Source organism: Scatophagus argus, chromosome 15, assembly GCF_020382885.2.
Source record: "Scatophagus argus isolate fScaArg1 chromosome 15, fScaArg1.pri, whole genome shotgun sequence".
Classification (NCBI taxonomy): domain Eukaryota; kingdom Metazoa; phylum Chordata; class Actinopteri; family Scatophagidae; genus Scatophagus; species Scatophagus argus.
In genome coordinates, this window is record NC_058507.1 from 6340963 (window position 1) to 6365322 (window position 24360).

A 24360-nucleotide genomic window follows, 5' to 3' on the forward strand; every position below is an offset into this window, starting at 1 on the left:
TTAGGAATACAATCCAAACTAGACACAATCATCTGTTAGCAGTTTGCTAATCATTCGCAGGGTCTAACTAAACACGAGAACGCAGAACTGAATTACTGCTCCACAGAGCTGGTCCACACTTCAGAAGATGTAAGACTTGCCCCAACATAGACTACCTTTTAAAACCAAATTAAAAACTTTCACCTCTGCCTTTGAGGCCCACTACGCTCACCCTGAACTACTTTCTTTATATTTCTGTTTTTTTAATCTTCTTATTTTTTGAGATGTTCCTAGCTTGTTTTCTGTGTCTTATATTCAGTGTTTTAAAGCATTATGTAAAGTACTTTTTAAATTGCCTTCGTGAAATAATGTGTGATCTAAATAAACCCGCCTTGCCTTGCTTATAGTTTCCATTCAACACCCGAATCCAGTCATCCTCGGTCCTTATTACATCATTTTGTCCCTGACCCTCATTGATCTCTACATTCAACACTTTTAATGAACAAAAAACATTTTCACTCAAATGTGGAGGACTTAATGGAATTTATGTAATTCACAGGCTTTCACCTCACTTACACTTTGTGCTAAAATGTAGTTTCTCTGGATAATGAAAAGCTCATGCTAATGCACAGTGCAAATTTATGCAGCTTACAAAGTGATGAGTATTTGTTCATATCTCGTAGCAAAACTTCAGTGTGCTTGCTATAATAAGAAAACATCCGCCAATGGGTTAGACACATCACTGCAGGTGGAGAAAAAAAAAAAAATCAAAGGGAACACCAACCTTGCACAACTTAAATTGGGCTACACTGAGCTGCTGCATTGATTTTAGATAGAAAACTTAGTAGGTACAAACATTAAAAACATCCTCACTAAGCTGGAAATCAAAGCATCTGAAAATTGAAATGATGATGTCACACGGCACATTTCTGGAGTTGATGCGCACAAATATGCCATGTTTGCTCTTGTTGCCACCAGGCAGAATTGTTATGCACTGAAAGCATGGAAAATCAGTGCGCAGAATGCAGACAGCCGCAGATAACAGATGCAAACGTGACTGGATTGTTTAGGTCTGGCTTGCATTCGGGTGTATTTTAGGTCGATTTACAAATGTACATTGCATGCACGTGGGTGTTTTGTCTTACTTTAGCATATGTACGCCTTCTGGGGTGGTAGGCTGATTGAAGCGCCTCATGTAGTCATGCATCTCCGGGAAGCTCTTCTTCATGTAATCCTCAGCACTGCTCTCCCTCACTGTCCCAAAACGGAAGCCCAGGGATGGATGATGCAGCTGGGAAGTGACACAGGAAGACATGGGTGGAGATGGTGGTGGAGGTGATAAAGAGAAAGGGGGGGGCATGGATATCATGATGAGGCTCATATCACATTGACTGTAGCCCTGAACTCCCCGTAGGGTTTAGGGATATGGAAAGCGATAATCCTTCACAAATAATTCCGCTCTTTGCTCATTAGCCCGTCCTTGCGTAAGATTAGTTTGTGTGTACATGTAGCTGTGGCTCTGCATGTGTGTGTGGCGTGCTGACATGTATGTAGTTGCAAGTTTGTGTCCTTGTGTGCAGTCTAACCTTGTCGTCGTGAATTCCCGAGACCTGCTCGAAGGTCTTCTCCCCGACCATGACTGCAGCTAGGTTGGCCGTGTAGCTGGACAGCACCAGTAAGCAGAAGATGGCCCAGAGGTTCATCAGGAAGCGTCCGGTCCAGCATTTAGGAGTCTGCAGAGTGGTGATGTATGCCAAGATATACATATATACATTTTTTGTTTTTGTTTTTGGTTTTTTTTGTTGCTTTTTTCCCCCCTAACAATAATTAAGTAAATCAAAAAGAGAGATGAAAACATCTTTTTTCTGTGTGAATCTAAAAATATCGACTCTCAAAACTGAAAAATGTCATAATGTCGAGACAAAAAGAAAGTGGCTGACAGCAAACAACATGAAGGAAAGTGAGAACTTGTAGGCATGAAACATAAGCAGAATGATAAAAACAAAAATACATATGTGTGAGCAAAGCTGTTTTTAGATGTTGATATAATGCAAGCACCCGCTGAGACACCCTCACCCCTCTCCTCCTCTCTTAAAAATCAAGATTTAACCCGCCTGAGAAAGGGGAATGAAGTTAATCAAAACAGACCAAGAGAAGAGCTAATGTAGAGGAGAAAACTCTAACAGAGTGTGATTGCTTGTAAGGCACATCAGTGAGATCTTTCCATGAAATTGCCTGCCTGAGGAAATGAATCCACCTGAACCCGGTGATCATTAATTTGTTCCACTAATTAATACCCACTTAACAAAAAAAAAGACATGAAATTCTAGTGTTTTAAATGCTTGAGATTAATGAGACATTAATTATACAAACAGGGCTATAACCCGTTGTTATGAAGGTGTTCTGGATATTCCGAACTCTTAGCATAATTAGCTGAGTTGGTGAATTGAAAAGGGAGAAAAGGGACGGTTGGCATGCACACGATATAAGCATAAATTCTTCAGAAAAGTGTTTGGGAAGAAATGTGAAGAAACTAAGGGAAATTATAAATATTCTTTTTTTGCCCTTAGCTGAAAATATAATGAGGTGCCTTAAGTGCTCCCATGTCTGTGTTTTCTTCACAAGGTATTTCCTTTCACATCTCTCTTACAAGCTATCCATCGAAGGGAAAATGCTGGAAATAACACATCAGCTAACATACAAAAAGTAATTGAAGCCCTGTCACCATCAGTTACTGTTGTTATATCTGTCAAGCTTCCCATTCTACTTGCAGTTTACAGTGATAACAGGAGCAGGCTTATCAATTGGAGAGGAAGTGGAATGTCTTTCATTCATACTTAGCGACTTATTGGCATTTTTAGCTTGGAGGATGAGGACTAATTAATGTGTTTGGCAAAATTTAACACATTTGTGGTTAAGCCCTTTCACACTGCCTGTTCAAGGTGGATTCTGCCTAACAGTTCTGCACAAAAAGTACAAAGATAAAATGTGTGGTGGGTGTGGGGGCACTGCGTTCCTATTTAGCCTTTAAAGAGTGACCTAAACCACTTTTTCTTCCACTGAAAATCAATTTAAATAGATGTTTATGAGTGTTTTTGATCGATTCAGCTCCAGATCTTGACATTTTAGTGCAAAGGAGGCAGCCTACGTCACCAACCACCCCATATACCCCGAATAACTGACTTGTTTCAACTGACTTGTTGTACTGTTAGCATAGATATTTCACATTCTAGACTAGTGGAAGTCAAGTCATAACTTTGGAGTTTAGTTACTCTTTAATTCATCAGTTGAGGTATAACACAGTCAAATTAAAATGGTGAGCTGGTAGCCACACTACACTGATGCCATCCTTGCTTCCAGAACAATGGCATGCTATCTAAAATCACAGGGGCAGCATTGTGCTGCTGTTGATTGGTTCGGTGTGGCAAAACAAAGCAGGCGTAATCATGGTTCTTGTGGCAGAATTGTAGGATCTGTGTATAAAAAGACTATTGGCTGGGGTTGCTGAAGCGTTAAGCGCCAAATTTCACATGGAGTGGGACAGAGCTGCAACAGTACCTTCTGCTAGAAATCCAAATCAGATTCCATACAGTGGGGAAACACTACACAGTGAATGTGCCTTATGTGTAGAGCATTTTTTTCTAGAAATGAATATAGTAACTAGTTACTTGTGCTCTTTGCCTTTGAGGTCATTGTCAGTGACTGTACTACAGATGATAAACAACTAGCTGGTGTGCTAAAGATTGTTCTTGTGTTTTTGGCTTTTTGTTTTGATAACTTCTTAAATATTTTAAATCTTATTATCTTGGATAAATCTTATTAAAACTGAGCCCCACAAATGACTCCAGGGAAATAAGCTATCATGAGCAGTTTAACAATCAATTTATTTGACCCCACTCTCTTTCCCTGAGTCTAAATAAACAAGACTCTTTGGCTCTGACCCAGCACGCTGAGGTTCGGAGTGTTGCTCAAGGGCGTTTTAACAGGTCACAAGCCTGCTAATGGGCCCGACCTGTTAATTGACACACTGCCAGTTGTTCAGATCAAACCTGTGACCTTTCAATTATTGGAAGGTCTCTCTAATCACTTTGCCTCTGCTCCATCCAAGTTATTTGCGCTGCTTCCTTTTGGGACAAATTGAAACTCTGTCTTAAGGAAATGATATGATGGAGTTCATACTAAGTGGAGTAGGATAGACATGAATAAGAAAAGCAAATGGTGTTTGAGATATTCATCTGAATGTGCTGCATGAAATTTGAAGAGCAAGCATAAGTTATCATCGTGATGGATCTGGCACAGCATGGTGCTGCTTAAAAACCAAAGAATGCAGACGACAGCTGTTTTTCATCTGTTCTGGTTGGGTATGTGTGGCAGCATGACTGTGGGTGTGACACGATCAGTCAAATCTGACAGGTTTCTGAAGAATGCTATTACTGCAAAGGTACATTTAATATTTTTACGTACTTACTGCAAACAATAACTTGAAAATAAGAGTTTTTTTATCTTTGAAGTAAAAGAGATCGTATTTATGTTTTGTTTTTTTTTAACGGATGAATTTGAATTTGATTTGCCTTTGGTGATCACTTGTTTCACACATTTCTCTCTCATACTAACTACTAACCTTTGTCCCTCTCCCCTTTGCATCATCCTCTGTCTGCCCACCTCTGTGTCACTCTCATTGTTTTGCTTTTCTCATCTCTGCCTACCCACTTACCCTTTCAACCCATTCTCACCATGTTTCTGTCAACTTCCTTATTACCTTCTTTTTGAAGCCCATTTCCCAGTCTGGACTTTCACCTTTCCACAACCCCACTGGCCTTCTTCCCCCTGCTCTCTTGTTTTCTACTTTGTATCTGACTACTGGGAGTTAACCTATACTTGCTCCCTCTTTTTCCACCTTCATCCATCCCTATCATTCTCACCATAACTCCTTCAATCTCTGTCGGCCCACTTACCCTTTCCCCTCTCCCTCCCTGTATGTGCATTATCCTCCCTGTACCTCTCTACTTCATCACTGCCTACCTTCTTAACCTCTCCCCTATCAATCTTTTCCCCTCCCCAGCCATCTCTATCATCTTTCTCTATGACTCTTTCCCCTCTAACTTCCTCTTTCAGCTTGCCCTCATTGTTTGTGTACTGTCTCCCATAATGCACATTCCCTCCTCCATTTCTCTACAATTTCTAATTCCCTCCCTCGCCCTGCGTGATGCCTATTTGTCACACAGAGGAGAGCTACTTTACCTTGGTGGCGACAGTGCGTCCAAACAGTATGGCGTAGCAGAGATTTAGGGCAGAGGAGTAGGAGAAGACACGCAGCCGGTTCCTGCCATGGGGTGTCATGCCGAAGGGGCTGTTCCACTCGTACAAGGTGAGGAAGAGTGCGGTGAGATGCAGCGTGACAAAAATGCCCACCCACATGGACCAATGCAGAGGCCACATGAAGGCTCCTATAGGGGCTGCAGTGTCCCGGCTACGAACCTGGTAGGTCAAAGGAAACGACTAGGTTGATTTTTCTCTGCAAGAGTTACATTTGTGCATTTCGCACAATAATTATCATTATCATTTTACAAAATGTTATTGTATTTTGTGCCACACATCATTTTATGAGGGTGGGAACTCACTCGAATAATAAAGTTCTTGTTTTTAAATTGTATTGTTAGGTCATATTATGCATTGCAGTTTGTCAGGCACACGGGGAGATGTTAACAAACTAAAGTATAACTACAGCTTGCCTGACTCTGCTAAAATGACTTCTCAAAATTCTTCCACACTCATTATACACCCTTAAAGTGTCATTCATTTTGAACTTTCATTATTAACATGTTCACAGAAAAAAACTCAGGAGACTAATTATCTCATGTTCTTCAACAGCAGAACAGGTCAGTGGAACATGAGGCATTGACAAATCAAAGTAACACCGATGATTGAGATGCTGTCCTTGACTCAAGATGTTGAATATTTTTATGGGCAAGTCTTGTGTCTTCTATGATCATTAAAATACAAACTCAAGCAAACTAATGATGACTTCAAGCAATTGTACCAGAATGCCAAGGCTGGTGGAGTAGAAGGGCGAGGTGAAATCGATGACTCTGCTCCGAGCAGAGTTGATTGAGAAAGAGGTGACAGCCATGTCAGCAGTTCCACTCAGCAGGTCTCCGACCAGTCCTGTCCAGCGTCCTGTCCCGCTCAATGCACCGTACTTGCCGTCTCCCACAATATAAAGGTCAAAGGTGAAACCCATGTCCTCTGCCAGTTTCTCCAACAAGTCGATGCAGTATCCATAGCAGCACTTCCTCAGGTCCTCTGGTAGATCTGAGAAGCAGATACAAGCAATGCGAAATTTAGCCATTCCGATATTTATATGCCTGCTTAGGAAGTTTAGAGTTTGTTCTTCTGGGAATTTGTTCACAATTGTTTACTATGACAGAAAATGTTCATGAGTACTCAGAGGGCACCGCTGAACTACATTAGGAGTTGACACACCGTTATATAAAATTTTACATTTTCTGCCATTTTTGACTTTTCAGTTTTTCTGGCAAACCTGTTTTTGCAAACCCACTACATCAAAATTCAGCAGTATGGCAAATGCTCTTGACACCTGGTACAAATCTCTTTGCTACTTCTACACAAGCAGAATACGGAATTTTGTGGTCACATGTTTTAAAATTGCTGTATATTAAAGGGGTTACCAGTGTCATGCATTTTACAATTAGGCTTGTAGCTCTTGAAACACTAGCTAGTAATTAAAAGTCCTAAATTCCTACGCCTTCCACAAGATACCAGCTTCTATTAATTGTCTTCAATTGGCCATCTGCTGATGTCAATCAAAATTTGGATGCCATATATTTTACTGCTATACAGTACTCTGTATGCATACTTGGCCAATGGTCTTCTTACCGAGAAACAGAGTAGATATAGAGTAGACATGATAGTCTTGCTCCCATATTGATTTAACAACTTGAATCCTCTTCATTCGAGAAACAGAGATGTAGCTGTAGAACTGAGCCCTTGACACTGCACCAGGTATATTTTTGAAATGGACTGACAAGCCATGATCTCTTATTGATTTTACTTCTAAAATCCACTTCAGTCTTTTGGAGGAGCAGTGAAGATGTGGTCAGTGACTTATTGATGAGATCTAAGGCAAGAGATCTCGTTGAGTTGACATAAGTGAAGCTTTGAGTTTTCATAAATTGGAACTTGCATGTTGTTCCACATGTTTTTAAGTGTGGGAGTTCTAAGGCATACCAGTACTTTGGCACTATTTAAAACAGAAATGCCACAATAAAACTCACCATTGCTTTCCCATTCTGCAGTTGTACTGTTTGGGTTGTGCAGCTGGTTGAAGAGGTTCTGGATTATGTCAGACCTATTCGTTCTGGGGTCCAGACAAAGCTGACCAGCTGGGCACAAGCCATCTTCATCCACTTCCCGTGTGAAAACAAATGGGTGTTCCACCAGTGTCACCACCCTTAGGCGGTGTCCCTCAACGGAAAGCCCCGGTCTCCAGCGTCCTCCCACATTACTGTCCCCCTGGCCATCCCCTCCCCTCACCCCAGCTCCAAGACCTTGTCCCTGGCTATTCCAGAACCCTCCCACCAGTCCCAGGATCCCCCCTTCTAACTCAAGCCTGCCGCGAGTCCACTGGCCTACAGTCACCCAAGCTGGCTGGCCAAGAGCACCCCTCTTCAGGCTCCATATGTGGAACAGCTGGGAGGATAAGACCCGAGACAGGCCAGCATCCACCTGGATCAAGCCCGTGGCGCCAGTGAAGGACGTGTTGGAGAGAAACCTCAAAGGTCAGAGAGAGAGAGAGGGACAAATAGATAATAAATGAGAGACAAAAAAGTTAAGCGAAAAAAATGAAGGTTCCATGCTTGGTTTTTGCAATTCAGAAATGTATTCTGCAATAATACACAACACTAAACCAGACAAGATATGAGAAAAAATAAAATAAAAAAACTGTTAAAAATCAAGGAAAAAGTTAAAAAAGGATGGTGCATCACAGTCACGGTCTAGTTATGGATTTTTTTCAGGCTAGTCTCAGATGGGTAATTGCATCACCCAGAAAATCATAATTAAAAGTTAATGCAGTGCAGCGAGGGTCTCTTCCTCTCTGCCAGTCCATATGAACAGTCATTGCTATTCGTCTCACTCGTCTGGTGGCCCCACATTGGTCTTTACAACGGAATACATTAAGAAGAGCAGTCCCCGTTCGCACATAAATCTGCCCTGGCCTCTTGAACCACCCAGGGATTGTTAGCTCATGTCTTAGCATTTGATCATGTGGACATTGTCAGGTGATGTCTCAATGTGAAGTCATACAAGTACTGTTTGATCATGTCTTGATTAGTGGGGGATTGTCACGAAGTCATTGAGAATCATGGGAGTGGTTGTTTAAATGTTAAAGTATGCAGGGATCACTGCATTTGGTATGGGTGTTGAACCGTGCGGTGACTGTTGATTATGTCTGGGTCAAGGCTGGAAATGGCAAGTTTTCCTTCCTGTTAATAGAAAAGGTTGGTAAAGCCGTATCCCTGTCTTAAGAGCAGAAAAATAGCTTTTCCTTCTTGTTCGTTATTTTATTCTCGTTTCTTTTACTCCCTTCCTCATCTCCAAGTTATATGTTTGATTGATGAGCATATAATCTAACTACTACTGGAGAACTTTATGCATTAAATATGGGATATCCAAAGTAAAATGAAAAGACTAAATTGATCATATTTGATCATGAGAGTTATTATCCTCACCTCAAAGCTGAGACTAAAGCCTGTCTGCACCACACAGAATGATACAAAATGTGAACCTATTTTGTGTATTCTCCTTGTGCTTTTGTTCAGAGCCCTCTTTCCTCACAGTGCAATTTACTTCAACACGCACAATATCAATTTATAAGCCCATTCCTGGCACTATAATTCTCAGGAGCCTGATTAAAAATGCCTCTGATTTCAAAGTCATTCCCATCCCATTCCACGTTAACTTATGTTTCCTCATCAGTAGCTCCCTCTGTCTCTGTGACCATAAAGCGGAAGTGCTCGCCTTGCCTTGAGCTGAAATCACTCATGGTAATAGCACGGCTGAATCATCATATCGCACAGACAGCAGATTCATCAAGCCGACCCACTCCAGACTCATACACACTTTTTCTGTAATGGCTGTGGCTGGCCACAAAATTAACCATAGGCTTCACTTTCTATCTCTCATAGGAGCAGAGACGTGTGAAGCCCCCTTTTCCACAGTTTGTGACATTTTTAAATTCACGCCCAGAGATAAAAACTTGAGCTAGGAGTGTGTGATTATACAGAGATAAGAGCGGAAAAGTATGGCGCGCTTTCAAGCGGAGTCACCTTTTAGTTACGGGTTGTTGCGTGTTGTTGCACTGGCCCAGAGGCAGCATTTAAAGGATGGCTGTGGATGTCAAAGAAGGTTGATAAGTCAGCCCAGTGGTGTCAGAGAGGGATGGCTTCCCCACACTAACACCTGGCCCTGGTTTGCGCACAAGGAGAGTGAATGTCAGCAGAGTGGCCGATAAATGATGACTCTATAAGAGAGTCCCAGGCATGTGTCTCACTCCTTTATCACTCCATCTCCTTTAGCTTGGAGGAAAGTTAACTCCCTCTGTCTTTGTCTGTCTGGGATGATACGAGGCTTGCTTGTTTCACTGGTTTTAATCTCTTCAGGAGAGATGGAATCAGTGTGGCAGCCATGTCTTGTGAGATGGCACTGACTGGCAGATCTCACTGATAACAACAACCCTCCATCAGTTTCCTTCCCCTCTCTCCTTTTTTCCACCTCCCTTCAAGTTTCCTTTAGCAGGCAAGTTTCTGCTTCCTTTTGTTTGAATTTCTATCTATTTTCCTTTAGCTGTTTCCTACTTCCCTTGTCTTTCATCTATCTGTTTGTCTTTGACCACTTTCGCTCATGTATTTTTGGGAATAAGCACCCAGGGATTTTTTTTTCTTTTTGTTTGTTTGATTCTGGACATTCAGAAGAACTATATCAAAGTGGCTAGTTGTCATATCTTTACTTGGCTCCACTGCTTTGAATCAGAAACAGTAATATTGTGCAGCGTTTGCTCTTGTCCTCCCTCACACCTTCCTCTGTTGCTAATATCTCCAGACATCCTCTCTCCTCCCTCCCTGCCTTCCTCGCTCTGTCCCCTGGGCATTGAGCTGTTAATTGCCTTTTCCTTGTGGATGTCTCTCACTTCCTTCAGCTTTGTGAGGGCTCTCTGGAGCAATGGCATGTCGGGCTTTTGCAGGGGAGGGATAAGAATCAGGGAGTACACTGGAGGGCATGGAGTCTACCTGGACTGGCTTGAAAAGTGCAATAGAACAACCTTTTTTATCAGTCTCTCACAGGCCAACAACAAAGGTCACTGACACTGTATTGTGGAGGACTTTATTATAAATAGTCTATTGTGATAGTCTAGACTATGTCCTAATTGGTCCTCCTCATAAAGATTGTGACTTTCCCAGGTGTCCTGACAAAGTTTGAGTCACTTAAAAAGTATAAGTTATTGCTAATTTTTAATATTCAAATATGCCCACATGAGTGTAAAGTCACAGTCACAACTCTGTAACTCTGACAACAAACATTCTTATAAATGGCATGAGACCAAATTTTAGACATTTCTCTTAAAAACTATAGAAAAGCCAGTGTACTACCAAATGGTAGGCTTCAACCTCTGAGGGCCATTAATGTGTGTTTAAGACTGAAATATTTAACTAATATTGATTTTAAATTTTGTTAAAGAGGTGGATGGACTAACAGACATTGCTCTCCATGGAGCAGCCCCGCTAGCCTAACTAAAAATGTGCAGTTTAATCCCATTAAACTTGATAAACTTGTTTTACTTCTAATAATGAATGTCAAATAATACTGCCTTGTAACCTAATTCCCACTCCACTCATTTCAGCCTGTTCTCCTCCACACCAAATTGTTCTGGCATCCCAAGGCTCAACTAAACTGCAGAAGGAGGGAACACTGCGAGAATCCAGCTTGTGATTATGTGGGTGGTGTTGATGACTCTCAGCTGGCAGGCACCGTATGTATTCAATATTTGCTGTGGGCCCAGTTCAAACAACAAATCCTTCTTTCACCAGTGCCACATGACCAGAGTAGTTGGATACATGCTGTTTTATCCATTGCACAGTTTAAAAAACCTTTGTCGAATTGGCAGAGCAGATATTTTACTTTGGAGTGAGTTTATGGCTTGGTGCTTCAGTGCATCACTCAGTATCAGCCACATATGGCTGAAGAGGGGTTGTAATGTATGAGTTTTTTATTGCTGTGTACAAATGTGAGGACGCTTTTTTCTGCTTTAACCAAAGCGTTTATGGTTTAATATGGAGTTCAATATGCTTTTATTCCTGTGTGTGTGTGTGTGTGTGAGTGTATGTTATCACAAACCGCACCTTGACAAAGCCCGTGAGAGCTGTCAGGGGAAAGCTGCAGGGATTGCGAAGAGAAACAGACTAAACTCTCTGGTGTCAGTCTGTAAATCTGTATGCTATAAAGGCCCCCCTCCCCATCCCCCAGTATGACAGTGCTATTCAGAAGGTGCCACCCCTGTGGTGCAGAGGACAGACAAGGGCAGAAAGTGGAGAGTTAAGCACCACAAGTGGAGCCAGCAACTCCTAACAAAAATGCCAATGTGTCATTCAGAAAGCTAACGAGCTTAAAGACATTTAGTGTGTGACCAGAGGAATTAAACTGCAGTTTGTCACTGTCTTCCATATAACATGGGGTGATTCAAATGTGTGTTGGGACCTTGGTTAAGAATGTGTAAGTGACCAGAAGTCATTAAAAAACTGGTTTCCCTTATTGACTGCAGGGGCTATAAAGCATGAGGCTCAGTCCTGACTGGAGTATTTCTAATTCCATGTTGCCTTAAGCAATATATTTAATTTTTGGAATATACATTTTTTTTCTCTGCCATCCACTCTGCTGAAGTTTTCTTGAACAAATCCCTACCAGCTACAGGGTAATGATCTGGAGTTGACCTTCCTCCTGAACTTTAGCAAAGTGCAGCAAAGTTTATATTGTTCCCCGTTAACTGGTCTCACTGGTTCACTTGAATTAAAAAACACTATTAAAATGAACATTCGGTCTCTGAATTTTTGACAAGTAAATTCCCAACATCACTTCCACTACAGTAGGGTGCAGGTATCTCAAAGGCAGGTATCTCAAGTTAGCTCTGAGTGGAAGCCAGTTAGCCTCTTAGATAGCTAAGCTAACTAACTTGAGTCTCATGGGTCCAGATGGGATGATGGCAAGTGACCAGACTGCCAAAACTTTTACAGGAGCCGGCACCACCTCTAAGCTCTGCACTTTGTGTGTTACTTTATGTTGTGAAGGGTTACGTACAAGTTTGTGAAATAGCTAGGAAGTGTTAAAATAACAGACTGGGTTAAGCAATGGCTAAAATCATCTGCTGGGAAAACTTTAACGTAGGGAGTATGGCTGAGTCAGAAAAATGAGCTACAGTTCAACTTGACTTGGCAACTTGACAACTTGACAGTAACGGTTTTTAGCCAAAAAAATTTGATTTCATTTTAAACCAAAATTATCTGAAGTTTTTGCATCTTCATAATTTGGGTGAACTGACCCGTTTTGATTAGTGTGTACAGTATATGTGTGCGTATACCTGGCCAGATATTGTCCTGAAGAGGAAAGCTCATGTCGGTTTGGTTTGTCATAACAATTCACCATGTTCTGAATCAGCGCCAAGTCCGGCCTCACCATGGTCGCAGCAGTGACAGCACGGCCGATCAACTGCAAAGCATCCCGGATGTAGAAGCTGATTGGCTTGCGGCCGACCTCCCCATAGGCTAACAGTCCGAGGGGACCTCCTAGAGTGTGGAGTGAATCTGGAGACAAGGGATATCCCATGATCCACTGCAGGGCCGGTAGTGATGGTGCGAGGCGTTGAGCGGCCCTCAGGACAGAGGAAACGCACTCGGGGTCAGAGCCCAGGAGGACAACAGAGGAGATGGGAGATGGGGAGCGCAGGAAACGTGTGGAGAGGATTTTCAAAGCCTCCTCCTCCCTCTGATCCTCCCTCCTCTCCTCACTGCTCTCCCCTCTTCTATCCCCACCCGCAGAGATGCGAGTCAGGTTAATAATATCCCACAAATGCCAGGTAGAACCGCTGTGGGTCTGCAGGTGAGACAGCAGCCCATCACCCCCTTCCTCCCACCCGGGGCAGATCACAATAGCTCCTCCCCAGCTGCCTTCCCCACGGCTTCCCCTGTCTCCGTCTTTTCCCTGCAGCACTGCCAACAGCAGGCCGCCCAGGGCTGATGGAGGCACACGAGCAGACATCTGCAGGTGGAATCGGTTCTATCACAGAGAATGGGAAGGAGAAGATGAAAGTTGAAAAAAGAAGTCGAAAGAAAGAGCAAGCAAAGAAAGAAAAAAGAGAAGTGAGAAAGTTGGGGGAGAAATACAAAAATAAATTGATGGAGGGCCGAACAAAAAGGGAGAGTAGAAGGGGAGGAGAAAAAAGAGAAAACAAGATCAAAACAGAGATAACCAGATATAGCCAAACACCAACACCTCGGGGCAGAATAACATACAATCACAGTAAACGCAGTTTTTATGAGCACCAGAGTACTGCAAAACAATCCCCGTTGCTGCAGTAATTCACCACAACACTGATCAGAAACAATCAGTCACATTTGTTCATTATCTCTCACTGTGGATGAGAAGAGTTGCGCTGATACAAACAAGGAGTCAATGATTCGCATCTAATCTGCAACAGTTGGCTTGGCAAGACAACAGTAGGATCCACAGTTCATCCAGAAGCCTGCATTTCCAAACCCCACTGAAAACACTGGCTTGTTTCATACTGTTCCAAAATGGATAACACTGTTGTCCTTGAATGCAGCTCACAGATGGACCTTCCCCCTCCTTCCTTTGGGGCTTCTATCCATTTTTCATCCTATCAGTGCTCCAGGCAAGGTTGAGGCGGGGGTGGGGGGGCTGCTTTAGAGCCTAAAGTTTAGCTTAACATGACTTGAGATTTGCACTTCCTCACTGAACTGGTATTCATTACACACTGTGCTCATTAGCATCCTCTGGCACGAACGCATACACATTTTCAACATCTCCATGACAAAAGTGTGCGCGCGCACACACACACACACAGGACTTAATTAAATCTGTACATATACTGTAAACCAGCGCAGGAGAAACTTGTAGAAGACATACACACACACTCACACTCGTGTTGTCTGCAAGTGATCTATCTAAACCCAACTCCACACAGTCTCATTCAAATGGAAATATCCCACCCGGGAGTACAAGGTAAACAGAGCGTCCCTTTGCTGAAAGTCCTTGAGTCCCATAAGAGAGCAAGAAAAAGAATATTTGACTGAAGTCTGTGAAGACATGGATGAATTTGCGTATGTATTTATCCTCCTGGGAGAGGCTAGGAGTGTGTGTGTGTGTGTGTGTGAGGGGACAAGAAAAGATGGGCCGTTTCGTTTCAACTCAGTAGGAGGGTGAGCGAGATGACGGAAGTGCTGGTTTTATATTTATATTTATATTTTCAAAGAGCCCAAAATGTGACAATACAGGATTGATACGCAGTCTCAAGTTATATGACAGGTGAAGTGAATAACATTAATCATCTGTTTATAATGAAAAGTTCTGAGACTACAAAATATTAAGCAGGTGGTTTCAATGTTGTGGCTGATTGGTGTATATCTGCTCTCAAGTTGCTCTGGCTACCTTGATGCTATCCTTTCAATACAAATGTGTTGCTAAATGTTAATGTATGGCTCAGTTAAGTTGCTAAACAAAATACACATCAACAGGCAACAGCTGCAGAAATTAGAAGATGAGTCTGCATCATGTGGGATATCAATGCTTCTAGTGAATACTGCTTGTTAGACAACCAGAAAAAGAATCTTACTAAATAAATCATTGTCAAATTAATTGTAATAATGATCATCGGCGGTACGTCCCACAGCTGTGTTAGCTGTTTTCCCACTAGCATTTCATTTATTATTTCACTTGGCTTGACAATGATGGCTAACTTCTAATTTGCTTGACTTTTTGAGAGAAATTCCTTTACAATTTCATTTACATTTGAGGCGTTTAGCCAGCTCGTAAAGTGCCAGAGCCAGAGTGACTCACAATGAGCACAACAGCAGAATTACTTCAAGAGTGAAGACGTGAGAGCAATAATAAGAGCAAGCCGGAGAATTATAGAAGTTGTATTTGTAGTTACTGCTGTTAGGAGGGAAAGCAAATTAGAGTGGAAGGGTGGGAGGAGGAGGCAGATGTGGGAGCTGGGATGTGATTCTGAAGCGATAAGATGATATGAGCCTTTTCGTGAGGGCATGAGTTCCAGCCCATAAGATGCTGAAGCACTCTGCTGTTTTTAGTGGTGGGGGAAGGACTTATTTAAAAAAAAATCTGTGGGATATCAATATGACAAGCACCAAAGTGGACCCAATGAAACTTAAACTAAGAAAGCACATCACTGGAGTTATTGCCTATCACAACTGCAGTTGCTTCTCTGCATTTCAGTGTTTTGGCACAATTAATTCTAGTGATATATAAGAGCAGTAACTCCCAAGAGAGCATTTTCTCTCATCTAGATAGATTATAGGTACAAATATGATGTGATATGAGAGATCGAATGTATGCTACTGAGATAACTTTGCAAAGAAGTAAAATTCTGTGCATCGTGTTCAGGCATCTTATAAGCCTTCAAACGCATTCATTTGTTATTCAATCTGGACCTGTTAGTCATGTGCTCCCATCAATGCAGCTCATTGCTTCGTTCACTTCATGGGCTGCTCTCTGATTCCTGCACATATAAGCTCCAAACAACCTACTGCCAAAAAGCCCCTGTTTCCTTTCCTTTGTCATTCCTCTCTCCTTTCGCACACACACACGTTTCATGTTCTTTATGGACACTAATAAAGAGCTGTTTGCCACTCAGTCTCAGAACAGGCTGAAACAATGACAAAATCCTTCATGTAGAATCTTTGAAGTATTTCAGTGTAACAAGAACAATGAAATCCCTGCCAGTCATTGTTCCAGCTTAATCCAGCATGTCTTAAAAACAACCTGACAGCATCACTGTTTATCCCTGTGACATGCCAGATATAATGTATGGCTAATTTCTGCATATATGTCTGCATACTTGCATGACTGCTTACGACAGATTTTCAAGTCCACCGGGGCTGTCTGCATGAATTTATTTTTGCTTTTGACATTGTGTGCTTTTGCCTTGAGTCGGGGCCATCTTTGTTGTTGCAGGTATTGGGCATTTGAATTTAAAATGTTATTTTTTAGCAGACCTTAGGGAACCTGAGTGGAGTTTTGATCTCTAGAGAAATGTAGGCAGTATTTTTTTTTATGATGTCACAGTCTAGACAAGATAAAAGGCGGCTGTGCTGTCTGGAAGTGAAAAGTTTGCAGACTTTGGGCAAGAGAAACACAGAACCATGTCTGTGTGTATAGTGTGCAGGGACCTGTTAGATACAAACAGGCTTGATCCTGTCAGCCATTGTGCAGTTTGAGTCCAGGTCTACTGGTCAGGTCAATCCAGACCCAGGCTGATGTTTTTCTCAAGTACACAGGCCTTTTTCAGGGTTGGTTAGGAATGTAATGGATGTTTTCTCTAAGCAGCCATCTGAACATTTTCAACCTGTGAGGACCTCCAGGGTGTGTATTTTTTTTGTGCGTGTGTGTGTGTATTTTTGTGTGTATGCTCTTATCTTTTTTTCTGTTCTCAGGTAAAAGCTCCATCCGCAAGCTTGAGGTTATAAAGACTCTGAACTAAGGATGCAAGATAAGCACAGCTAAAAGGAATGTCAGCATTATTCTGGTGTAAAATATAAAATCCATACCCCTTCTCACACATCTGCAAATTATGAGCCTTGAACTGAACCTCCGCCTCTACTAAAGAAATTGCTGTTTGATGTGTTGTCCAGAAGATTTTCAGGTTTTGAAATACACTGAAAGTGCACAAATACATGCAATGAAACCCCTACACACTGACAGCAGTTAGGCACACATGCAGTGGGTACAAACAAACAAGCACACATGGGAATCGCTGCAAGAACACACAGATACAGTACAAACACACTGTGGTGAGAATACTCAAGCATAAACCCAGAGGGATCTTTGGGCAATGTGGAGTAAGCAAACCGACAGGAGTGCGTTGAATCAGAACAGGAGGGAGCAGCTCCCAGTTACTAAGCTCATTCCTTATTTAGGCCTCCATAAGAAAAGCATCAACACTTGGAAGGTGTGCAGCCGAGTACGCAATGCCAAACAGAAAAAAAAAAAAAGATTTCCCTGTACAAAAAAGGAGCACAGGAGAAACAGCAGCACCTGCACTTTCAGAGCTTATTAGAAGCAAGTTGGAAGGTGGGCCTTGGGAATGTGTGTGTGTGTGTGTGTTGGAGGGTTTTGCTGGTTGAGCGAGGCTAAAGAGGTCTAAGATATAAGCTGAAGCTCTGGAAAAAACTGAGTATCTCCACTAGTCCTTCCTCCACAGCTTCAGGCAAAGGATCTCATTGACTTGCTGCAGCTTGACTTAATGCAAAAGCTCAACCCAGCTGGGCTTTACATTGCACTCCTGAACCGTTTACATCAAGCAAAAAGCCAGCGGAAAGAGCGAGCGCCTGCTTCGTGTTCTTCTCGCTGCTACATCCAACGGTGTGGACCTCTGCCTGAGCCTCTGAATGGCCGCTTAGCTTCCTATTCAGTCCAGAAAACAAAGCTCACGGTCAGGGCAACACTCCAAACAACAACACTTCAGTGAGCACATTCATATTTCACCACGGCTGTCACCAGGTGAGTTGGCTGTATGCAGGGAGGCTGGGAGATAGGAGGAGACACAAACAGAGGCGATAGGTGTGCGAATGTACGTGTGAGATGAAAGATGGACGAGAAATTGATAGGTGTTTTAATATCCGTATTTGTGAAAGAAGAAAAAATGTGATGGTTTGCATCTGAATGTGAGTGTATGGCGGAGAGCAGCGAGAGAGACAGAGGTGGTCGTGTGTGTGTGTGTATGTGTTTCTTGAGGAAGACAGAGAAAGATTTTCTCAGCAGGGCGCAAGTCTTTTATTTCAGCACCTGAGATGAAAACAGAGAGTATCATAACCTGAATGTCAAACTAAAATGTCACAGCAGATGTGGTGCACGCACAAAATAATCTAAATACAACCTAAGCAATTTGATTTAACCCACGGTGTAGAACTGGATTCCTGTCAGAGGAGTAAAATAGGAGCAACTAGCATCACTGAGCCGCTTGCATTAGCTCATACATAATAAATGAAGAAACTGTTGAATGTGTGTAATTTTTTTCTGACTTTTTCGCACAGTCCAAATAAACAGCCGTGATTGAATGAGGTCAGCCAGAGCTGTTTGCATAGTTAATGAAGTGACGTTGAGCAGAGCTCTTTGGGTGACCAGACGGTGGCTAACCGAACTGTTTGCTGTGCTGTTGTGTAATTGTATGCAAATACCATTGTTTAATTTTCTCCTAATTTCTTTACGTCTCCCGGCACTAAGTGTAATATGGGTGACTTTAATCTTACTCAGCCACGCTGCCAGGGACTGCAGCTAAGCTTGGTGTGGGGAACGAGGCTGCTGCCGTAAGACACATATGCAGCACACGTGCAAATGCACACACTCACAGTAAACTGAAATAAACACACAGGCAGGCGCAGGAAATTACATTTATGCGCTTACACACGCATGAAAGTACGCCACACGCTCAAACACGCACGCTAAATCACAACTGTGAAGCAATCAGCCACTTAACACTGCAAATGACTATGGTTATCTAAGCATAACAGCCTGTTGGCTCAGAGAAACAGAGTGATAAGCAGTACGATACACACTATTAGGCGCCGCCACAGGACTGACCACAGATTGAAAGAGGGGCTAAATCTTGTTCAACAGTTAACAGTTGATGGAGATGGGGCCATATCTGTCAGATCGTCACTGTTAAATTACATATGCAAATACCTTGACTCTAGCCAGTTCCATCCACCACCTCCCTTGCGGTGACCGAGCACAAAAGTATGTAGGAGATTGTGGCTCATGGGGGGAGGGCGATGAAACAGCATGCGGAAAGCTTAAAGCACACTTCAAATTATGTTTGATTAGAGGGAAATGGTTGCTTGTTGCTTAGGCTCCTCATAGCTGCGGCAATTTGGTGACTGCTGGAGGTATGAGGTGTGTTGAGTCCATTAAACATAAGGACCTTGTTAGTTTCCTTGGCAGTGTGGTGGGTCTGGAGAGGGCGGGTTATACAGTAACACTGTAAAAACACCGCTGTAGTCCTGAGTGATTGTGGGAAAATCCATAAAAGTATTGACGGGCCCTGTCTCCTTTTTTCCTCTGGGCTCAGAGTTTATGGGGATCATTCCAACTGGAAGGAAAAAAGCTGGGAGAAAATGGGATTTGACCATTTTGCACATCAGTGTCTCAACATCCGTAGCAAGGTGGACATGTTTGGGTAGCTGCAAGTAAAAACGTGCACATGTGCATACAAAGCATCTGTCCGCGAGTGTGAGAGCGTCTTCAACATGAATATTTTGTGTGCACATGTGTGAGTGTGGAAATGTGTGGAAATTTACAACCCATTTAATGGAATATTGTTCTCAGCTTGGCTCCAAATTAATTTGAATGATCAAGACGCAGAGCACACCAGCATTTCTCCCCCTGGAGCACTGCAAGCTATTGTAGAATTGAGAACTGCCAGTCCTACAGACACACACACACACACACACACATACGTATACACACATATTACCACACACATATCCAGACAGACTGATCACATACTCAAATCAGCCAAGTGCTTTGGGCTTTGTACTTTACTTTGTACACCACATTACATGAAGAAGTTTTTGCTACATTATTTCTGGTCACACAGTTCAATCAGAAGACAATCCAGAGGGAACTGATAAAATGTAAGTGCATATCAAAGTGTGCAGATATTTCCCTGCTACTCTGTAGTGTTGAGTAAATGAAGTAATCCAGTGCAAAGCGCTCACTTTCATTCTCAGTTGACTTGTGATTTAATGAGCCTCCTCGGGCCCGCAAATGTCCTGATGTCATCAATAATAATCAGGTGAAGGAAAACAGCAGGGGGGGACTGAATGTGCTGTTCTGGACTGGTTAGTCAGGTCTCTAGTCAGCCAATGTTAGTGCTGAGTGCACTGCTAGCATTGGTGAAGGCTGTCATCTCAGCACGCTGCATCTGCGCCTCTTTTGTCAGGAGCTCCTTTGATCCCCTCGGTTGCAGAGATACCAGCCCACAGCAGAAATATGCTGAATGGATTCATGTATCATCCTCCCCCCTACAAACAGCCTCTGGCCCCCGCACTATTTATGATCATAATAGCTGCCGTTATTTATTAAAGAGAGCGATTGTTGTCCTTGCTCTATAGACAATGTTGTTTTCTGTGCCGGAGAGAATAATATTTGTCCTTTTGGTGAGGCCCTGTGTGTGATATGAGGCGGCGTACTGAATGTGATGGTGATTGATTCCTGTGTTGAACAGTGGAGAGAGGTACAGAGGAAGGCTAATCTGAGTTATGATTGCCACTGTAATCGCATTTTCTCCCCTGACTCATCCATCCGCTCAACAGTAGTGCATACATGCTGTATTCTGATTACACCGCACATCTGTCAATAACGAAGCCCTGCACGATGGAGCTGCAACGTTTGCCTCTTCCTTCTTGATCACCTTCTGCTCGTTTTCCATCACCACAATTTTCTAGATCATAACTCTGTCTCCCTCCTTGCATCCCAGTTTTATCTTCCGCTCTCGCTGACTTGCTAACCTGCTGGAGGTGGCGTCAAACATTCGCAGTAATCATGCCGTCATGTTGGAGGTAAAATAAGCTGTTCTGGGTGTTCCTGGCCCAGCGAAGGGGCTGTCAGGGTAGAAAATGGCCTCTTCCTGGGTTGTAATTCGACCAGCAGGCGGCTGGACCAATGAGACGCCAACCTTATTTAGTTACCGGGAGAATGATGCCAACAGTTTCCCAAGTACAGATGCAGAGTGGCGTGATGTCATTAAGAGTCAACCCACGGGGAGCATAGCCGCAAACAGCAACAACTTCGGTGGGGACACATTTATTCACAACACCCCAGTGGAGAAAGCACACCATGCCAGTAATGAGGTGTCTAGAGCTTTGGGCACTGGGTGCGCGTCTGAATACGTGTGATATTTCTTAGTCTTAGTGTGTGTATGCATTTTTGTGTGGGCATTTGTTTTGCTGAGTGTGTATGCTCATGTGTGATGTGTGACCGAACAAGCTCCTAAAGGAAAAGATGCCTTTACTCCAGTCTGATGCTGAATACTGAAACTCAGAGCAGACTTCCCAGGGGTGAAATAATACAACCTAGAGAAATGGAAGTCATTTCGGGGCAGTGTGTTTGTGTGAGGCTATGTTTAGCTAAGGATGCGTGCATGTGTGTGTGTGTGAGAGAGAGGGAGATGGGGTATGTGTGGGTTCCAGGATGGATGGGCTCGCGGTGAGTAAATGACCTGCCTTGATTCAGCCTATCAGCTGAGCTCTCCACCCAGACTCCCTGATATCCCTTTTCATCCATCTCTATAAGACAGAGATGACGGAGAGGTGGAGAGGCAGAGGAGGAGAGAGACTGAGGAGTTGAATATGCACAGAATAGAGTGAACGATTTCAAGTGCAAGAACGAACATAAAGGGGCTAATTAGAGGAGAGGGGGAAATTTGGGAGCAAGAGTGATGGAGACAGAAGAAGTGAACAAAAAGACTATTAGACTCCAGTCTGAATCTGGTGTAATATGTATGACAAACGACGCCCTGTTCATGCCAGAAGTGCCTCTCTAATGTGACTATGAGTTCCAGTCAATTGAGGGGCCATTTGGGGTGAGTTGATCTGAGGCACAGTTGAGCATGTTGTTTGGCCTCAGCCCTCTCCTGGTCATATATGCAATGCTGAATCTGCGGAAATGAGCAGGACATACAGAAGTGAAGAGTTTCATTCCAAAGTAGAGTATCAATGGAAAAAATAGACACTTACTTTGAAAATGATTTATAGGCATCAGTGTGACACATTTTAGACCAGTATTGTTATAAACACGAGCCAGTTGGATACTCTTTTCTTTGTAAATTGTTTTGCTAATTAGAGGAATAAATTTTACAGGAAATGAAATCCATCAGAAAATGTGCTTGTGCTGTGCTGTTGCTGCACCAAGGCAATTCACTGTCCCTATTACCTCACTCTCCCTCAGGGGAATCATTTTGAGATTTCTGATTTGTTTCTCAGCGTCAACTTTGGTTTTCAGTAAAAGGCTTGTGAAAACGGCTCAGAGAAAGTCATTTCAAAAGATATGAGCTCTGTATTAAAAAACAGGGGACATGAACATGGATGCGGACGCAGACAAAAACTGATGCAAGCAGTATGGCTGCACTGAAACCTCTGCTAATGGGGCAGTAACCCGAAAAGAAAATCCCACTCAATCAAAACTCATTTTTGTAGCTCTGGCCAGTTACAATACCATCATGCTCACCAAAACAGTTGGTGCCATGCTGGAATGTGAAACATTGGTACCGTAGGTGGTCAGATGGGGACAGTTTGGAAAGCATGCACACTTAAAATGGAAAATTATTTGCTTGAATAACAGTGGAAGATACAGCGGACCAAAGTAAACCCAGGAAGTTGGATTGTAAACCGCTGATGGAAAGTTGGGACATTTTTAAATTATAATTTTACCATTTGCCTTTGTTTTCTCTTGCAAATAAGTTTGGCTAAACCACCAGTTTGTTTAAATCCTGTATGGTCATCTGTCTGCTCATGTTCAAAGCCCCATCTGATTTGTTTTCAGTGACCATGTTCCCAGATCTCAGAAAATCAAATGTATTAAATTAAAACAATATTATGATTATCTATACCAATGAAAGCCCAAACTATGAAATGGCCCATTGCGACAAGGCTCTCCTTTCTTGGCTTTTCCATGCAGACACATGGACAAACATAAGGTGCAAGCACACAGAAATCTTGTGCATCTGGGCCTGTCATTAGCTCACTCTGCCAATAAACTATGATTAAACTGGGCTAATGTTGTTCTAATGAATTACTTTTAAAAGAGGATTACTTTGGTGGCTGCTGCAGCACTAATTCAACACAGATGTAGACATTTCTCTGCAACAGCTAGCACTGTAATATCTATATTTAAACTTTAACTTATCCTGGGACTATTTGCTGAGCGTGCATGTTCTTTCACAGCAACACACTGGTCGACAATAATCCATTTACACAGTCAGAGCTGCACAGCACAAGCACATCCCTCTACCGTTTGCACGAGTAAGTGCCTTGCTCAAGGATAGTACAGTGGACATTTTTAAGGACCAGCAAAGTGTGCATTCACTCACATTCATTCACACCAACCAATGACCTTGACTGCCAGATGTTTGCCCATAAGCTGCTACATTATGATTATGCGTCCCTCACACTATGTTTTTCATCAGAGCCTAAACTACAAAACATAAACAACAGCACTGCAGCTGTCAAATGCTGATTTCAAAGTGCAGTAAATATCTCTCAAGAGGGAAATATTTGGGCCTGCTACTCTTCCTTGGATAAACAGTCATATTTTAGCAGCTTGCTTCATTATTCATCCGAACAGAGGGAGGAGAACAGTTCACTCACGGCTTATGTTGATCTCAGGGTCAAACCTCTGTAGAATAACGTTCACCTGCATGCAGAATGCTTTTGTAAACCTTGTGTTAAGAAACAAGCATTACACATTCTGTTGGTGGAATAAAATAAAGTTGGCCACATGCCCCAGTGTATACTGATACTATCAGATAATCAACGCACACAAGATGAGGTTGGGCAAGCGTTTATCCTCCCTCCTCCTCAGAGAGAAGAAGTGAATCCCTACCTGCTCATTCACTTTTTACAGTAAGTCACACCAGATTTGTGCACCATCTAAATGCATAAATGATGAAAGAAGTAGCTGATGTGTTCAACAGGATAATCTGCTCACTGAAGGAATCCATTAAGTAAACAAGGACTTTTTCTCAGGGCTAGAGTGGTGTGCTTAACATGCTCCAGGGGCAGGGATGATACATATTTTAAAAATATCACAAGTAATATTACAAGAACTTTGCACTTAACATAGCCCCTGAGCCTTTTTATCCTTGGCAATATGCCATTAGTGATCTTGCTGACTCATCCTCATCCATACAAAGGCCTAATTGTTTGTAGCAGTCTCTCCCCTCAGATGTAACCTTTAAGAAACCAAAGAGGCACATGCATGGCTTTGTTTGCAAGACAAAAAACATTCTGTTGTTTCAGCTGCATTCATAACACCACCATAATACATACACACACACGCGCG

The 24360-nt window shown here is 42.7% G+C and overlaps 1 protein-coding gene across 2 annotated transcripts in view; it reads right to left on the minus strand.

Annotated features, from left to right (window-relative positions):
* Positions 1–24360, minus strand: part of grin3ba (glutamate receptor, ionotropic, N-methyl-D-aspartate 3Ba) — a 65666-nt gene that overhangs the window by 17732 nt on the left and 23574 nt on the right. For both annotated transcript variants that reach the window (XM_046413148.1, XM_046413149.1), the window contains exons 2-7: positions 12629–13323; positions 7275–7771; positions 6020–6291; positions 5221–5457; positions 1566–1712; positions 1125–1270 (exon numbers count right to left, since the gene is read on the minus strand). In XM_046413148.1, the coding sequence (XP_046269104.1) occupies positions 1125–1270; positions 1566–1712; positions 5221–5457; positions 6020–6291; positions 7275–7771; positions 12629–13323 (1994 nt within the window). The remainder of the gene's footprint in view (positions 1–1124; positions 1271–1565; positions 1713–5220; positions 5458–6019; positions 6292–7274; positions 7772–12628; positions 13324–24360) is intronic.